The following is a 15,320-nucleotide window of genomic DNA, read 5'->3' on the forward strand; positions in this document are numbered from 1 at the left end:
AAAATGTTAATTTGCCTTCTTACGCAAGTGATTGCATCTATATGAAAACCTTGTCCCCTGTTTGAAAGCAGACATTCCTTTGTGCCATATATTATTACGCATCCACATTATTTTTGTGCTATTCCAGAGGTGAAAGGAGACCTGATTTTAAAACTGGAAGCAGACCCTTTGCCCGCTCCATCAATAGGGAATGAAGATGAGGAGTTGGATCTCTCCATGGATCCAGACCAGATGTGTCCAACTCAGCCAACAGATGATCAAGTCAGTTCCCAAATCGAACATACCAGCAAACCTACAGGTGATATATTCCCACTAGATGATCATACAAGGCTTGAAATGAAGAGCTTTTGACCTGTTTTATGTACACAGTTGTAACACTGGTTATATCATCCAAAAAATATCTATACTTTTCGCACACCCATTTCTTACTTACATATTGTGCTTAGACATGAAAGTTACATTTGATACAATGAAGTCACTCAGGGACTTCAGTGATCTTTCTTTAGCATTGCATTATTTGACCTCTAGCCTTATGTTAGGCGTGTGCAGTCCCATAGTCAACATTTTAAACCACTGTCTTTATTATCTTCTTGTCGCCTTCCAAGGATCCACGGCCTTGGAGGGACTGCACAGTTCTGTCAAGTACCATACCTGAGGTCAGTGTCCAGTTAGTCTGATTTTCAGTTTGAGAACGGCAAGCATCCATGCTCACTTTAGTTGTTGCCAGGATGAGCAAGTCTTCTTGTCATAACTGTTGTGAGAATCTTCAGAAAAGGTATGTATTCAACACAATTAAGTTCAAAATGGTTGTAAGGAAATGACTTTTTGTATGGCCATCCCAAGTTTTTCGACTGATGCTGATTTTTTGACTCAGAATGCACTGAGGCCTGCTAACCAGATCTTTGTGCTAGTGCCCTGACCCTAAAAGAGTATGTTGAATTGGCTATATCCAATTGAAAATTGCTAACTGACCTATAAATCCCTAGTAAATAGTATCTGGGTATCCAGGGCATGTACGTTAAGGGGTACCTAGGGACTTGCAGCACTGATTGTGCCACCCTGGAGGTCCCCCAAGTAAATTAGTCCCATAGTCACCACTGCAGACTGGTAAAGCAGTTGTGCACTGGTACCCCGACTTGGCCATTGGAAGCAATTGCAATGCCACCACTTCCCCTGGACATGTATGTAAGTCACCCCTCTGGCAGGCCTACCGAGCCCGTAAAGCAGGATGCAACATATGACTGTGAGAAGCTGGGTTTCTGTTACAGTAACCCCCCTACTTTTTGCCAGACTACTAACACACTTTTGACTTGATATGCCCTGGGTCCCTTCCCAATTGGCATCTCTGGCCACAGGTCAGGCCCTGGTAAATGGTACCACAGATACCCAGGGCACTGTGACCAGGGAAGACCTCTAAGGGCTGCAGCACTTATTGTGCCACCCTTAGAGGCCCTGTAACTTTATTTATTTAACCCCTCTTTGCAGGCTGCGTGTTTTGGTGCAAAACAAAGTGAAGAGTCAACATGGCACCAATCCGTGTGTGCCATGCCTACAACCCACTGCCCTGGTTGTAATTGTTTCCCCTGACATGCCCCCAGTTGATATCACAAGTGCTGGAAGTTTTCCTGCTGATATAAATGATACAGGCAGGGATACTGAAAGTAATCTGGAGACCTCTGTTGATATCCTAGGGACTAGTATAGGAAATTGTTACAAATTAGCAACTTGGAATATTGCTGGATTTATGAATAAACGGGATTCGTTAGGTTGGCAAGATTTCATTCATGGGCTTGTTGTGATCTGTCTGCAAGAAACCTGGTGCCCTGATCCTATACATATAGAAGGGTTCTCTTAATATTGGCTACAGGCTGTACCATCTCCCGCTGGAAGAGCGAAAGGGGGGCTGCTCATCCTTATCTCCAATAAACAACCAATATGTGTCAAAAAAGTAGTCCCAATTGGAGTACACTGACAGGTTATAAGGTTGTATTATAATGAAGGGGGGGGATGTGGTTGTGGTCAGTTACTATAACAATGTGTTTGATACCACCAGGAGAAACATTGTAACTGAATCGGATAAATGGCTTGATACATTTCTAGGCTCAATTAGTAATAATATGGTACTCATTTGGGTTGGAGATTTTAACACCCAAATATGTCCTTTGGCCGCTACCCAAGTTTGTGGTATTAAGAATGACAAAGGGGACGATTGTATACATTTTCCACAGTATGGATATGGGATGTTCTAAACACTATGATTGCCTTATATCATCTTGAATTACTGCAGTGTGTGTGTAATACTGATGGTGAGTCAACATCATCCTTTATTGGTAGGAATGCTGCATCGATTATTGATCATTAGTTTCATCTAGTATTACTCACATGTGTGATACCCCGTGGGTCTAACAACTATCACTGAGTGATTATAATTGCATCATCATGTCTTTTCAATTTTGGGGCGTAGAAAGGCTAATGCACCAAAGCAATGTGACCAACATTGATCCCCATAGATCCAATGGGACCGTATTAAATGGAAGGGTTTGAAACCCCAAAAAGTCTTATGACATCGTTCTAAAATGCAATAAAGAGATTACTTATTGTCTCAAAGAGGAGGTGATTGAGTGAATGAGACGATTGCTAACTTTGTCAAAATGAATATTATTATTGATGGGATCCTAACGACCCCCACTAAGGAGGGATGGAGGAAGAGGAATGTGTGGTTTAACCACACTTGCACCAAGGCATTAAAGCAACTGAAACAAGCCCTACACTGTAAGACAAGAGACAGTGAATTAATCAGAAACGTAAGACATAACTATAAAATTGTCCTTGAAGTGAGGAAAAGGGAGTTGCAGGAGTTAGCATGGGATCAACTTTCTTAGGCAGCAAACATTGCAAATAAACAAGTTATGCTGGGAAACAGTAAATATGCCATTTTTAAAGAATGATTCACTCCAAGAATTGTTATCCCACGTCACATGGCATGGGTAATACATTTTAGGGGTATTTTTAATCCACCAGGACCTGAGACATGCATGGTACAAAACCCTATACAGAGCAAGAGGCAGGTTATACCACTAAATACTACAGTGGAAGAAGTGCAGGAAGGATTGAAGGGAAATAGGGAAGGTAAAGCCCTGGGCCCAGTCGGGGTCCCAGTAGCTGTATACAAAGATGGTTGATCCATGGGGGCCAATTCTTACAAGAGTTTTTAATTTAGCAGTGACAGAGTTTATACCCCCTTCATGGGGCCAGTCCGTTATTAACCCCATCTATAAGAAAAGGTGATAAGTCAGAAGCTAAAAATTACCGCCCGTACCACTTTTAGACTCATCCATAAAAGTGATGAGTAAAGTTTTATTAATGGGACTGGAGGAATGGGTAAACGACAATGATATTCTTTCTCCAGCACAATATGGTTTTAGTAAAGGATTAGGTTACTATAGAACAATGCATTAACGTACAACTGCTAATAGGTAAATATACATGTGCAAAAGAAGGAAGACTATGTTTTGCAGATCTTAGTAGTGCCTTTGACTTAGTTGATCATACAATTTTGTGGCCTTCTCTACTTAATCTTGGTGCACCCAAAGACATTATTCATTTTCTTGCAAGGTTCTATGAAATGTTATCCTGCAAAATGAGATACAGACAACGGGGCGAGTGCACACCAAAGACGTAAAACGTGGCATCCGCCAAGGTTGTGTCCTTGCCCCACAACTTTTTTCGTTATTCATTAACGAGGTTTATAAAGTGCTGCAGTTTAGAAGGTAGCTGCGCCACAAATATTTGGTAATCCCATACCTATTTTATTATACGCAGATGATGCGGTACTACGTTCTAGGACCCCTATTGGCCTACAATGACTCATGGATACATTTAGCAAGTTTCTAGCTGAACAGAAACTGCTAATTAACAAAACAAAAACGTTTACCAGTACAAACTGTTAATTCATTCTGTTATTTATGGGTAACTTATTCGGGTAATGGGAAATGGAATCTGGAACTTTCTAATGTCTGTTCTAAGATGACTAAGAATGCATGTGGGTTTTTTAGATTTGCATCTAAATTAGGTAACCACCATGTAAAGGAAATGTTAACAATATGTAAGGCGAGATGTATCGCAACAGACTTGTATGGAGCAGGGGTCACCGCTGCCAGGCTCTGCAACAAGAAGAAAATGCCTTTTTAAAACGACTTTTAAGCCGGCCGCCTTCAGCATCTACTGAGCTAATACATCAGGAGGTGGATCTGACATACCTAGCAGATTTGACTGCTGTGCGGCCACTGCTGGTATGGAGATCTATATGGGCTAAAGACAAGTCAGCCTTTACTAAATCTATCATCAAACATTGTTTACTCCTTGAGGAAAAAAATCACACATCCCGTGTAAAACCAAAAGGGATGATGGACGGAGTGTTAAACATTGCAAGCAGTCACCCCCAGTCAACTGATCTGGGTTTAATCCATCATCATTCTTTAGCTCACTCCGCCACCCCAGTTCAGACATGGCCCTATGCAAATCAGTCTGACCCTGTGCCTCAATGACAACAGTCCAGCCCGAACTGCCAAGCCATGTCTTCCCTGGACCGGAAACCAGCATCCTGGGGCCGGTTTCTGGTAAATGTACCACCGGTACCCAGGGCACTGTGACCAGAGAAGGCCTCTAAGGGCTGCAGCACTTATTGTGCCACCCTTAGAGGTCCTGTACCGTTACACTCACACACTGCCTTTGCAGGCTGCGTGTTTTGATGCAGAACAAAGTGGAGAGTCAAGATGGCACACCCACTGCCCTGGAATAGCTCAGCCACCCCTCTAGCTGGGTGCACCATACCATTGGTGAGGGTACAGGTGCATGAGCCCTTTACCCCCAAGTCAATTCTTAGACATTGTAAGTACAGTGCTGCCATTAAGAGTATATGGTGCTGGGAGTTTGTCATTATGAACCCCACAGTACCATAATGATGGCACTGAAAACTGAGAAGTCTGGTATAAAACGTCTCAGCACATTAAACCCACACTGATGCCAGTGTGGGATTTAATGAAAAATGCACACTGAGGGCATCTTAGAGCTGCCACCACCAGACATGTTTCTGGACCCCTGGATTGAGAGCTTGCTGCTCAAGGGGGCCTGAAACGATGCACATCCTGGGACGAGGTGCCAAGCCTCCTCCCCCTAGGATGGGCAGGGTCCACCAAGGGGGTGCTTCAAAGGCTTGCCTCCTTTGTGATCTTCCCCAGGCCTTTAGTTGCCTTCAGCAACTGGTCCCCAACGGTTCTGACCCCCACTTTGGGCGGGAGAACTGGCGGTAAAACCAAGTGAGGAAGTGATGTGTGCCCAGCTTTGCCAACTCCACCTCTCAGGTGGGGGAGGCGAGGTGAAGCACAACTCTCAGTCCCCGCCATCTTGCAGATGGTAGGACCTAGCCAACCAGGATGAGGCATATGCCCACTGGAGTGTGACCTAATAGGGGGTGTACCCACCCCAGGGAAGGGACTCATTGGTACCAACCTTTTACCTACCAGTAACCCCCCTAAATCTAGTATTTAGGGGCACCCTAGAACCTTGCTTCCTCAGGCAAGAACCTACAAGAAAAGAAAGACCGAACAGCCGTGCCAAAGTTAAGAAGAGGACGACGCCCACTGACTTGGCTCCAGCCCCACTGGCCTGTCCCCACCTCGAACCTGCAGAAGCGAAACTCCGGTGTGTCCTGCAGCCATCAGCCTCAATAATCCCGAGGACCTGCCCTGCTTTCAAAAGAAAAGACTCGGTCTCCTGTGAACACCGGATTTGTAGACCAACAGACTCCAGGTCCGGCAAAGTCTGCACCACTCTTCACCCGACGCCCACGGCCCAAGTTCGAGTGGCCCAACACCACAAGCAGGTATCCCGGCGATCCTGACCCGAGAACCCGTTACCCCTGACCTGCCTCAGGCCTCCAGCCGACATCTGCAGCCTCAAACCGGAAGGTCCGCCAACCACGACCAGGAGCTGGTAAGAAGATCCGGCTCTAAAAGGCACCCGTCGGGGGTGGCCCAACCAAGTGTGTCTAACTAACCCCCAGCATCCCAACTTACCTCTCCAAGTGATGGTCGCACCGCGGAGACTTACGTCCCCGAGCCTGCAGTGTGTTTGCAAACCGGAGACTCCCCATTTAAAGCTACACGGTGCCTGACGCCAAAACCGCACTCTGCACCTGTGCGCCTCAGTGCCGCTGAGGGTGCACCTTTTGTGCTGGCTTGAACCCCCATTTGCCCAGAGCTTAATTCCAGGAGATTTGCTTTCATAACGTGTGGCCTTCCCATAAGTAGCCACCAACCGGTGGCCCCTATCCCCCTTTGGATAACATTGGGCCTCAGTACTCTGCACCTGGCTGCCCTAATGCCGCTGTGGGTATAACAAGAGTGCATCTTTGACCCTGGGGGACCCCTGAGTCTACCCCCAGAATACCAACTCCCACAACCAAATACTTACCTTTGAACCGAGAACCCTATGTTCCTCCATAGAATAACATTGACTGTTTTTCTGTGAAAAGTCTCTAAGTCTGGAGTTGGAAAAATCTAGGAAACCCTTTAACACTGTAGCTAAATAACAAAAATGCTTTTACTTACCTATTTACAGGAAATGTCCCAGTGCTATATCCAGGTATACTGCACTGTGTAAGAAAAGTAATCTGTAAAGTAATCTACTTGACACTCTACTAAAAAGCCAATACAAAGTATATGTACAGTAAATCAAAAGCATTGCATTACTAGTAGCTCTACTGTAATCAAATTAAAGTACATATACAATTGCAATTCACTGTTTACAAACTGCATTACTACTGTAAAGTATTTATTGCTTACCTGTGCCAGGCTTGCTTGGTTCTAGAAAATAAAATAACTAAAAATATTTTGTATACAAACAAAATTGGTCTGAGTTCAATCTTTGAGTGTCCGTCATCATTTGCTGATTGAGTGTGTACAACAAATACTTAACACTACCCTCTGATAAAGCCTTACTACTCACTTACACTTACACAAATAGGGAGTAAGGTGCTATCTACTTTTACCTCTGCCTACCTTTGGGGTTCCACTGGACTCTGTGCCCACTATACCTCACTTTGGTATAGTATATACAGAGCCGGCTATCTACAGTAATGGACTCCTGCCTTCAACACCACCAGACCCAACACCACCAACACCTATGAGCAAGAAGACCAAAACATCTCCAACTGGAACTTCAACTGCAGTGACAGAATCGCACCCATGAAAATGTCCAGTACCTGCAGACCCATCAAAAACGCCAACTGCTTTACCCCCTAAACTCCGGGCCTTCAAACATGAGTGTAATTGGTTAGAGAGATGATGGCTCTCTAGCAGGATCCCCCCCTGACCTCATCACATTCAAACCTGCCCCCAGCAAATACCACCACCACCTCAAGGAAGCAAAAAAGGACACCCTAATCATCCGCATTGAGGCTAGAGCCAACCACACAGAAGAACTCTTCAGCATAGTCCGAGAATTCTTCTGCCCATCCGACACAGAGACCACAGTTTGCCCTTCCCAGGCCAACTGCAACTCCCTGGTGGACTACTTCCACAACAAGATAGCAGACATCTATAGCAACTTAGACCCGCAGCCAACTGACCTCAGCAACCTCCTGACACACACCGACAACTCCCACAGCCACCTAACAGGTTGACCTCTGGGACAGGAGGAAATCAGCAGCTTACTCACCAACATCCTCAACTCGTCCATCACCACTGCCACCTTCTCTGAAGCCTGGAAACATGCAGAGGTGAAAGACCTCCTGAAGAAACCCTCCGCCGCCCACTAGCGAGCTCCAGAACTACCGCCCCCATCTAGCTGCTCTTTCCTGGCCAAAGTCCTGTAGAAAGCCATCAATCGCTGTAGCTATTTGTGGTAGTGTGGGCAAGCAGTAAGGCTTTATCAGAGGGTAGTGTAAAGCATTTATTGTACACACTTGGGCAAGAAATGATTTCACACACTCAAAGACTGAACTCAGACCAATTGTTTGTACCAAAACATATTTCTCTGTTTTTTATTTTTAGCACCAACCTACTTGGTGCAGGTCATAAAAATATTACTCTTCAAGAATAATACAGTTGAATGCAGTTGGTTTTGTTACAGGTAGGTCAAATGTTCAGAAACAGTTGAAATTACTTTTCAGTTTCTTTGTAAATTACTTTTTAGATAACTTTCTAGATTACTTTTTCTACTCAGTGGTATATGTTTAGATATCACAGTGGGACATTTCCTATATGGAAGGTAAGTAAAACCGTTTTTCTCAAAACGCATTTTCTTAGGTTCCCATACAAAACCCCCTCCACACTTAGATGATTTGCAGAGGAAAGTAGTCCATGTAATCCTATGGACAAAAAAAATAGGGTTATCGTATTTGCAGGTAAGTAAACGGTCCTGAGTGGTGAGTTTCTGGGGTAAGAACAAGGGTTCCCCAAAGGTCAAGGATGCACCCAAAGAGCAACCTCAGCGGCACTAGGTCGGCTGGGTTAAGAGTGCTGAAGGCTAATGTTATCCAATGGGGGGGTAGGTGGCCTCTGGTTGGTGGCTGCTCACAGGCATGCCACTTGGATGTGGGAGCAAAGCTCCTGGTGTTTAGCTCAGGGCAAAGGGGATCCAAGATGGCACACAAGATGCACCCACAGCGGCACAGGGACGGAAGGATGCTGAATCGACTTCGGGAGCCCTGTTGGTTTCACTGGAGAAGCTCCGGTCAGAACAAACACTGCAGGCTCGGGCACGAAGATCTTCTGGAGGCGACCACTGGTTGGAGAGGTAAGTTGGGATGCCAGGACACCATCAGTTGGGCCACCCAAGGCGTCTGGTGCAGGGGTGTCTTTTGGCATTCAACTCCGGTCGAGGTCCTGGGGATCCTCCAGTCAGGGGCTGCAGGCGTCGTCAGGAGACCTGAGGTAGGTCAGGCTTCACCAGATTCCAGGTCAGGATCGTCTGGGAGACCGCGTGGTTTTTGGCCTCTCGAACTCGGGCCGTGGGAATTGGGTGCAGAATGGTGCATACTCGCTGATTTGGCTGGAGCCAGAGTATGTTGGTGAACAAATCTGGTGCTCACGGGAGACAGAGCCTTGGTAGTGAAGGCAGGGAAGTTCCTCCGGGTTTGGGTGGGCTGCTGGATGCTCCGGGATTTCTCTGGAGCAGGTCAAGGTCGAGACATGCCGGTAGGATTGGCGCCTAGTCAGTTGATGTCCTCCTCTTCATCCTTCAGCGTGGCTCCTCGGTCCTTCTCTTGCTTTTCTGAGCAGGCAAGGTTCGGGGTTGCCCCTAAATACTAAATTTAGGGGCGTTTCAGGTAGGTACAGGTTGGGACCAATGGGTCCCTTCCTTGGGGTGGGTACACCTCCTATTATGTCACCCTCAAGTGGGAGGAGGGCATTAGCTTCACTCTGGTTGGCTGGGTCCCCCCCATTTTCAAGATGGCGGGAACTGAGAGTTTTGCTTTGCCTCACCTCCCCAACCTGAAGGGGGGTGTCGGCAAAGGTGGGCACACCTATCTTCCTTTCTTGGGTCTCCCACCCAAAGTGTACGTTAGAACCGGTAGGGGACAGTTGCTGGCAGCAGCAAATGGCTGGGTCAGCTCACAAGGGCGGCAGGCCTTTGAATCTTCCCCTTCGTGGACCCTACCCATCCTGGGGAGAGGCTTGGCACCTCTCCCCAGGATGTGCTTTGTTTCAGGAGCCTGAGAGTGGGAGGCTCTCAACCCAGGGGTCCACAAACCTGTCTGGTGGTGGGCAGCCACTCTGCTAAGACACTAGAATTAGGTCGTTTTTCAGGAGCATCTCTAAGATGCCCTCTGAGTGCATTTGGCATTAAATCCCACACTGGCAGCAAATTATTGGAGAACTGCTTGAAGTTTATCCAGCATCGCCCTGACCAATATAAGGACAAGGCAAACGACCTGATACAAGAAGGTAAATTGATTACAAATACATCCATTAAGTGTGCTTTTGATGCAGCTGATACCGCATCTCGTGCCGTTAATACCAGCATTCTATTATGCAGACATGCTTGGCTCCGGATATCCGGTTTCAAACAAGAGGTGCAAACCAGTATTCTTAACCAGCCTTTTGACCAGGAACATCTCTTTGGACCTACAGTCGACGCATCTTTAGAAAAGATGACAAAAGATACAGAGACTCCAAAATCTATGGGGGCCTTTCAATCGCTTTCCCAAAGAGGTTCTTTTCGTCGCTCTTTTTATAGGGGTGGCTCCAAAACCAATATATCGGAGCAGCCTTCTTCATCTTACAAAAGCCCCAATCAAAGTCCCTTTTCCAAAAGATATTTTAGAGGAGGATACAGGGGTAACAACAATAAGGGAAGAGGACGCGGTAACAACAACCGCACCTCCCCTACCACCAAGCAATGACTTCCCTCCACTTCCCCCGATCACTACACACCTGTCGGGGGACGCTTATCACAGTTTCTACCTGTCTGGAATTCCATCACCACAGACCAGTGGGTAAGACAAATTAACCAGTATGGTTCCTGCCTGGAACTCACCTCCAATCCTCCACTAATCCCTCCCAAACCCCGCCCAATGTCCACGGAACATTTGTCCCTTTCAAAAACAAGCATTGGCATAGCCAATAGGTCTCGCCTTTTGGACCTTATTAGTGTATAGCCGTGCAACACTTGATTTTGTTGCACCAAAGATATTGTGCTGGATAACTAAACACTTCTAAGGTCCCAAAGGCGAGACCAATTGGCTATGTCAATGCTTGTTTCGCTTCAATTACTGAAGCTTTACAAAAATGACAGGGCTGGAGTGGGAGGGGCCCAGTGCTCCCTGTGTGTGCTGAGGCTGATAACGGGACCGCAGCCAGGCTCTGCCCAGGGCGCGCTCAGGCGCCGGCGACTCAAGCTCACTTTTCAACCGAACCTGCACTCCCAAGTTGCTTTTAGACTAACAAGTCGCATTTCTCCCCACACACCCAAGTAAAAATCTAGCCACCCACGCCCTCTGCTTTCATTGGTGGCAACCAAGTTCACTGGAATTGTGGTAGGCAGACATTTGTTACTCGCCCACGAGGGCTCAAGGAGTTTTGAGATCAGTCCCATATCTGGCGCGAGTAGCACGCTTGTGTTTTTTTTCATTTTTTTTTTTAACAATCTGCTAATTGTAGTTTGTCTTTTATACCACTTAAGTGTGCGGGACTACGGATATTAGAAAGTAATCGGGCATGTTCTACAGTAGTTAGTACCGCTGTTGTCTTAAAGAAACATTGACAAAACAAATAGATTTTGCCAATGCCTGTTACATAACCACCTAACATCAGATCATTATGGACACTGTCTGGACATTTTTACCTACAAATCATTGTATTCGGATGTGTTAGACTAACACCTCGGAATGCATTGTGTAATTGAATGATTGCTCAGGAGCGGAGCTAATGTCCGTATTAACCCGGACGGGCAGAGGTGGTCGCCCTATTTTTAGAAACCTCAAAATAAGTTTGGACGACCCTCTCATCCTGCCGACTCTGTCTGAGACCTCAGATATGGTGGGGCTATGCCGGAGGACCTGCGACTAGGACTCCCAGCTCACGTTTTATGATTTCAAAGGATAGAACGTGGTCCCCATCAAAAAGGTGGCGTACCTTGTCAGCTTGTGCACGACCTTGTTTTAGCTTAAAAAAACTACTGGCGCCCCAGGAGTGTGCATACAAAGAGGGTGACGCGCTAGATTCGGTCAGTGCATTATTGCCAGCCCCCTATGCTGGTCCACACACCCCAGTGTCACGTGATCGCTCCGTTCATGGAGTTAGAAAACATACTACGCAACACTCATACCAAAGGCAGGAATTTGCTTAATGTAAAATGCGGTAATTAAATATTTACTGGAAGAAAGACAAGGAAACTATGCGCAATATGTAAACAATTAAATAAAACCAGTCCAATGAACACACCATTTTAATAATAAAAAAAACAAGGAAAAAACGCACGCAAAAAAATAAACCTGCGGCCTGCTTTCCATCTGCCAAAAAGGTTTCTTGTCTTTATGGGGCCATATGTTTGAAACACATGGCCCCATAAAGATAAGAAAAGCTTTTACCACAGACGTAAAGGAACCGAGCCAGTCCAACTGGGATGGCTCTAAAAGAGAAAAGTGTACGTCACTAGACGCTCTTTTCCAATGGCTGACCACCGTTTAGCATAAACGGTGACGCCAGCCAATGGAAAAGAGGGGCGGGGCTTAAAGCCCACTATAGAAATCTACTCTAACTCATTAAATCTCGCCAGCGAGACTGCGAATGTCTGCGCACTCTACGCCAGGCGAGACCTAAAAAATACAATAGAACCAGTCCCCTTGCATCATCCAGGCATAGGGGTTTACTCGCTCTATTTTCTAATCCCAAAAAAGGACGGCTCTCTCAGACCAATACTGGACCTCAGAACCCTTAACCTTTACATTCAATCAGACCACTTCCACATGATCACTCTCCAACAGGTGCTCCCACTACTTCAACAAGGCGACTTCCTCTCCACTTTGGATCTAAAGGACGCCTACTTTCATATTCCTATTCGTCCCTCTCACAAAAAATACCTCCGATTCATAGTGGACTGTCAACGCTATCAATTCAAAGTCCTCCCATTCGGAGTGACCACCGCACCCAGGGTCTTCACCAAATGCTTTGCAGTGGTGGCAGCTCACTTACGATTGCAACACATTCATGCGTTCCCTTATTTGGACAACTGGCTCATAAAAGCCAAGTCTCACAGCTCTTGTGTACAACACACACACAAAACCATTGAATTACTTCACGACTTGGGGTTCACAGTAAATCTCACCAAGTCTCACCTTTAACCATCCAAAATACATCATTATCTAGGAACCAATTTAGACACTTCAAAGACCCTAGCATACCCCAATCTAGCCAGGATCTCCACCATGCAGGCTCTAATATCCCAATTTCAGCCTCAACACTTATTGCCAGCTCGAGTCTTTATGCAACTAATCGGAATGATGGCATCTCGCATCCTCATCGTCCCTTATGCAAAACTCCAGATGCGGCCATTGCAGGAATGTTTGGCACATCAGTGGAACCAGGCTCAAAGTCAATTGACAGATCTGGTGTTGGTAGACAGCCGCACACATTGCTCTCTGCAGTTGTGGAACACAAAAAACCTGTCCAAAGGGCAGCCGTTCCTCGACTGGGTTCCACAGACAGTGCTGACAACAGATGCATCGTTCACAGGCTGGGGAGCTAATCTACAAAACCAAACCGTTCAGCTTTCACGACTAGCGCAAAGCATATGGAGGTGGGCTATTCCTCAAAACATATACCTCCTCGTGCAACATCTCCCGGGAGTACACAATCAGATCGTGGATCTGCTCGGTCGTCCAACATAGCAGATCCACGAATGGGAAGTTCATCCTCAAGTTCTTCTTCCATTCTTTCACTTGTGGGGCTACCCAGAAATAGACTTGTTCGCCACACACCAAAACACAAAATGCCCAAGCTTCGCCTCCAGGTATCCACACCCATTGTCCAAAGGCAATGCACTATGGATGAACTGGTCAGGCAAATTTGTATATGCTTTTCTGCCTCTCCCGCTCATTCCGCTAGTGGTTCGAAAGCTCAAACAACACTCCCTCACAATGATCCTAATTGCTCCATCATGGGCACGCCAACCATGGTTCACAACCCTGTTGGAACTCTCAGTAGTACCTCATTAAAAGCTACACCTCTCGCCCAAGTTTCTCACTCAGAACCATGGAGAGATAAGGCATCCAGATCCGAATCAACTAAATCTTGCGATCGGTCTCCTGAACTCCTAGAATTTGGCTAACTCAATCTCCTGCCAGATTGCATGAACATTATTAAAGACGCTAGGCATCCTACCACTAGAGCATACTATGCAGCAAAATGGAAACAATTTGTCATCTACTGTACAAACAGTCAATCCATTAGATGCTTCCATCCAGAAAATTATCTGTTATCTTTTTCATCTAGCTCAATGTAACCTAGCATACACATCAATAGGGCTACATCTAGCTGCAATCGTTGCTTAGCTCCAAAACAGACAACATTTGTCTCTCTTTAGATTACCCTCTATCAAAGCGTTTATGGAAGGACTTAAAAGAATAATTCCACCCACCTGCTCCTGTATGGAATCTCAATACAGTCCTTACCAGACTCATGGGTCCTCCATTTGAACCTCTTCACAAATGTGAGATACAGTTTCTTACTAGGAGAGTGGCCTTCCTAGTAGCTATCACATCCCTTAGGAGAGTTAGTGAACTCCAGGCATTAACCATACAAGAACCATGTTTACAAATACAAAACATAAAGTGGTTCTCAGACCCAACCCAAAATTTCTACCTAAGGTAGTAGCTGCCTTCCACCTTAACCAGTCGGTTGAACTTCCAGTATTTTTCCCTCAACCAAACTCAGTGGCAGAACGCGCACTCCACACGATGGACGTCAAAAGAGTGATACTCTACTACATCGGAAGAACCAAGTCATTTAAACACACAAAACTCTTTGTGGCTTTCTCCCCACCTCACAAAGGCAATCCCATTACAAAAACAGGAATTGCAAGGTGGCTTGTTAAATGCATCCAGATATGCTATCTTAAAGCTAAACGTACATTAACTATTCCCCCTAGAGCTCATTCCACATGTAATCTAGGGGCTTCTATGACTTTCTTAGGGAACATTCCCCTAGATGACATCTGCAAAGCAGCAACTTGCTCTACACCACATACTTTCACTCTACACTATTGTGTAGATGTGCAAGCAAAATAACAAGCTACTGTAGGCCAGGCTGTACTAAGAACACTTTTTCAAACCACTGCAACAGATACAGGTTGCCACCGCTAGGGGGAAAACTGCTGTATAGTCTATGCTAAAGTATACAATCTGCAGCTCAAATGCCTCGAACGGAAAATACTACTTACCAGTATGCATCTGTTCTTGGCATGTAGAGCTGTAGGGTTGTGTGAGAAAGTACCATCTTTCTTGCATGGTATGCCCCCACTTTTTGCTGAATTGCTGAATGTACTTTGACTGAGTGTATCCTGGACTCCTGCTAATCAGGTGCCCAGGGCCTATGTTCCTTCCCTAAAAACACAAACCCCAAATTGGCAAACCCTGGCCACATGTCAGCCCCTGGTAAATGGTACCCTAGGTACCCAGGGCCTTGTGACCAGGGAAGGCCTCTAAGGGATGCAGCACTCATTGTGCCACCCTTAGAGACACTGTACCCTTACACACACACACTGCCCTTGCAGGCTGGGTGTCTGGGTACAAGACAAAACAGAGAGTCGACATGGCA

At 46.0% G+C, this 15,320-nt stretch overlaps 1 protein-coding gene across 3 annotated transcripts in view; it reads left to right on the forward strand.

Moving 5' to 3' along the window:
- The window catches only part of CEP295 (centrosomal protein 295), a 510,218-nt gene that overhangs the window by 85,634 nt on the left and 409,264 nt on the right, over window positions 1-15,320 (forward strand). For all 3 annotated transcript variants that reach the window (XM_085621392.1, XM_085621393.1, XM_085621394.1), the window contains exon 14: window positions 128-298. In XM_085621392.1, coding sequence (XP_085477518.1) covers window positions 128-298 — 171 coding nt within the window. The remainder of the gene's footprint in view (window positions 1-127; window positions 299-15,320) is intronic.

The sequence above is a fragment of the Triturus cristatus genome, chromosome 8, assembly GCF_964204655.1.
Source record: "Triturus cristatus chromosome 8, aTriCri1.1, whole genome shotgun sequence".
Lineage (NCBI taxonomy): Eukaryota > Metazoa > Chordata > Amphibia > Caudata > Salamandridae > Triturus > Triturus cristatus.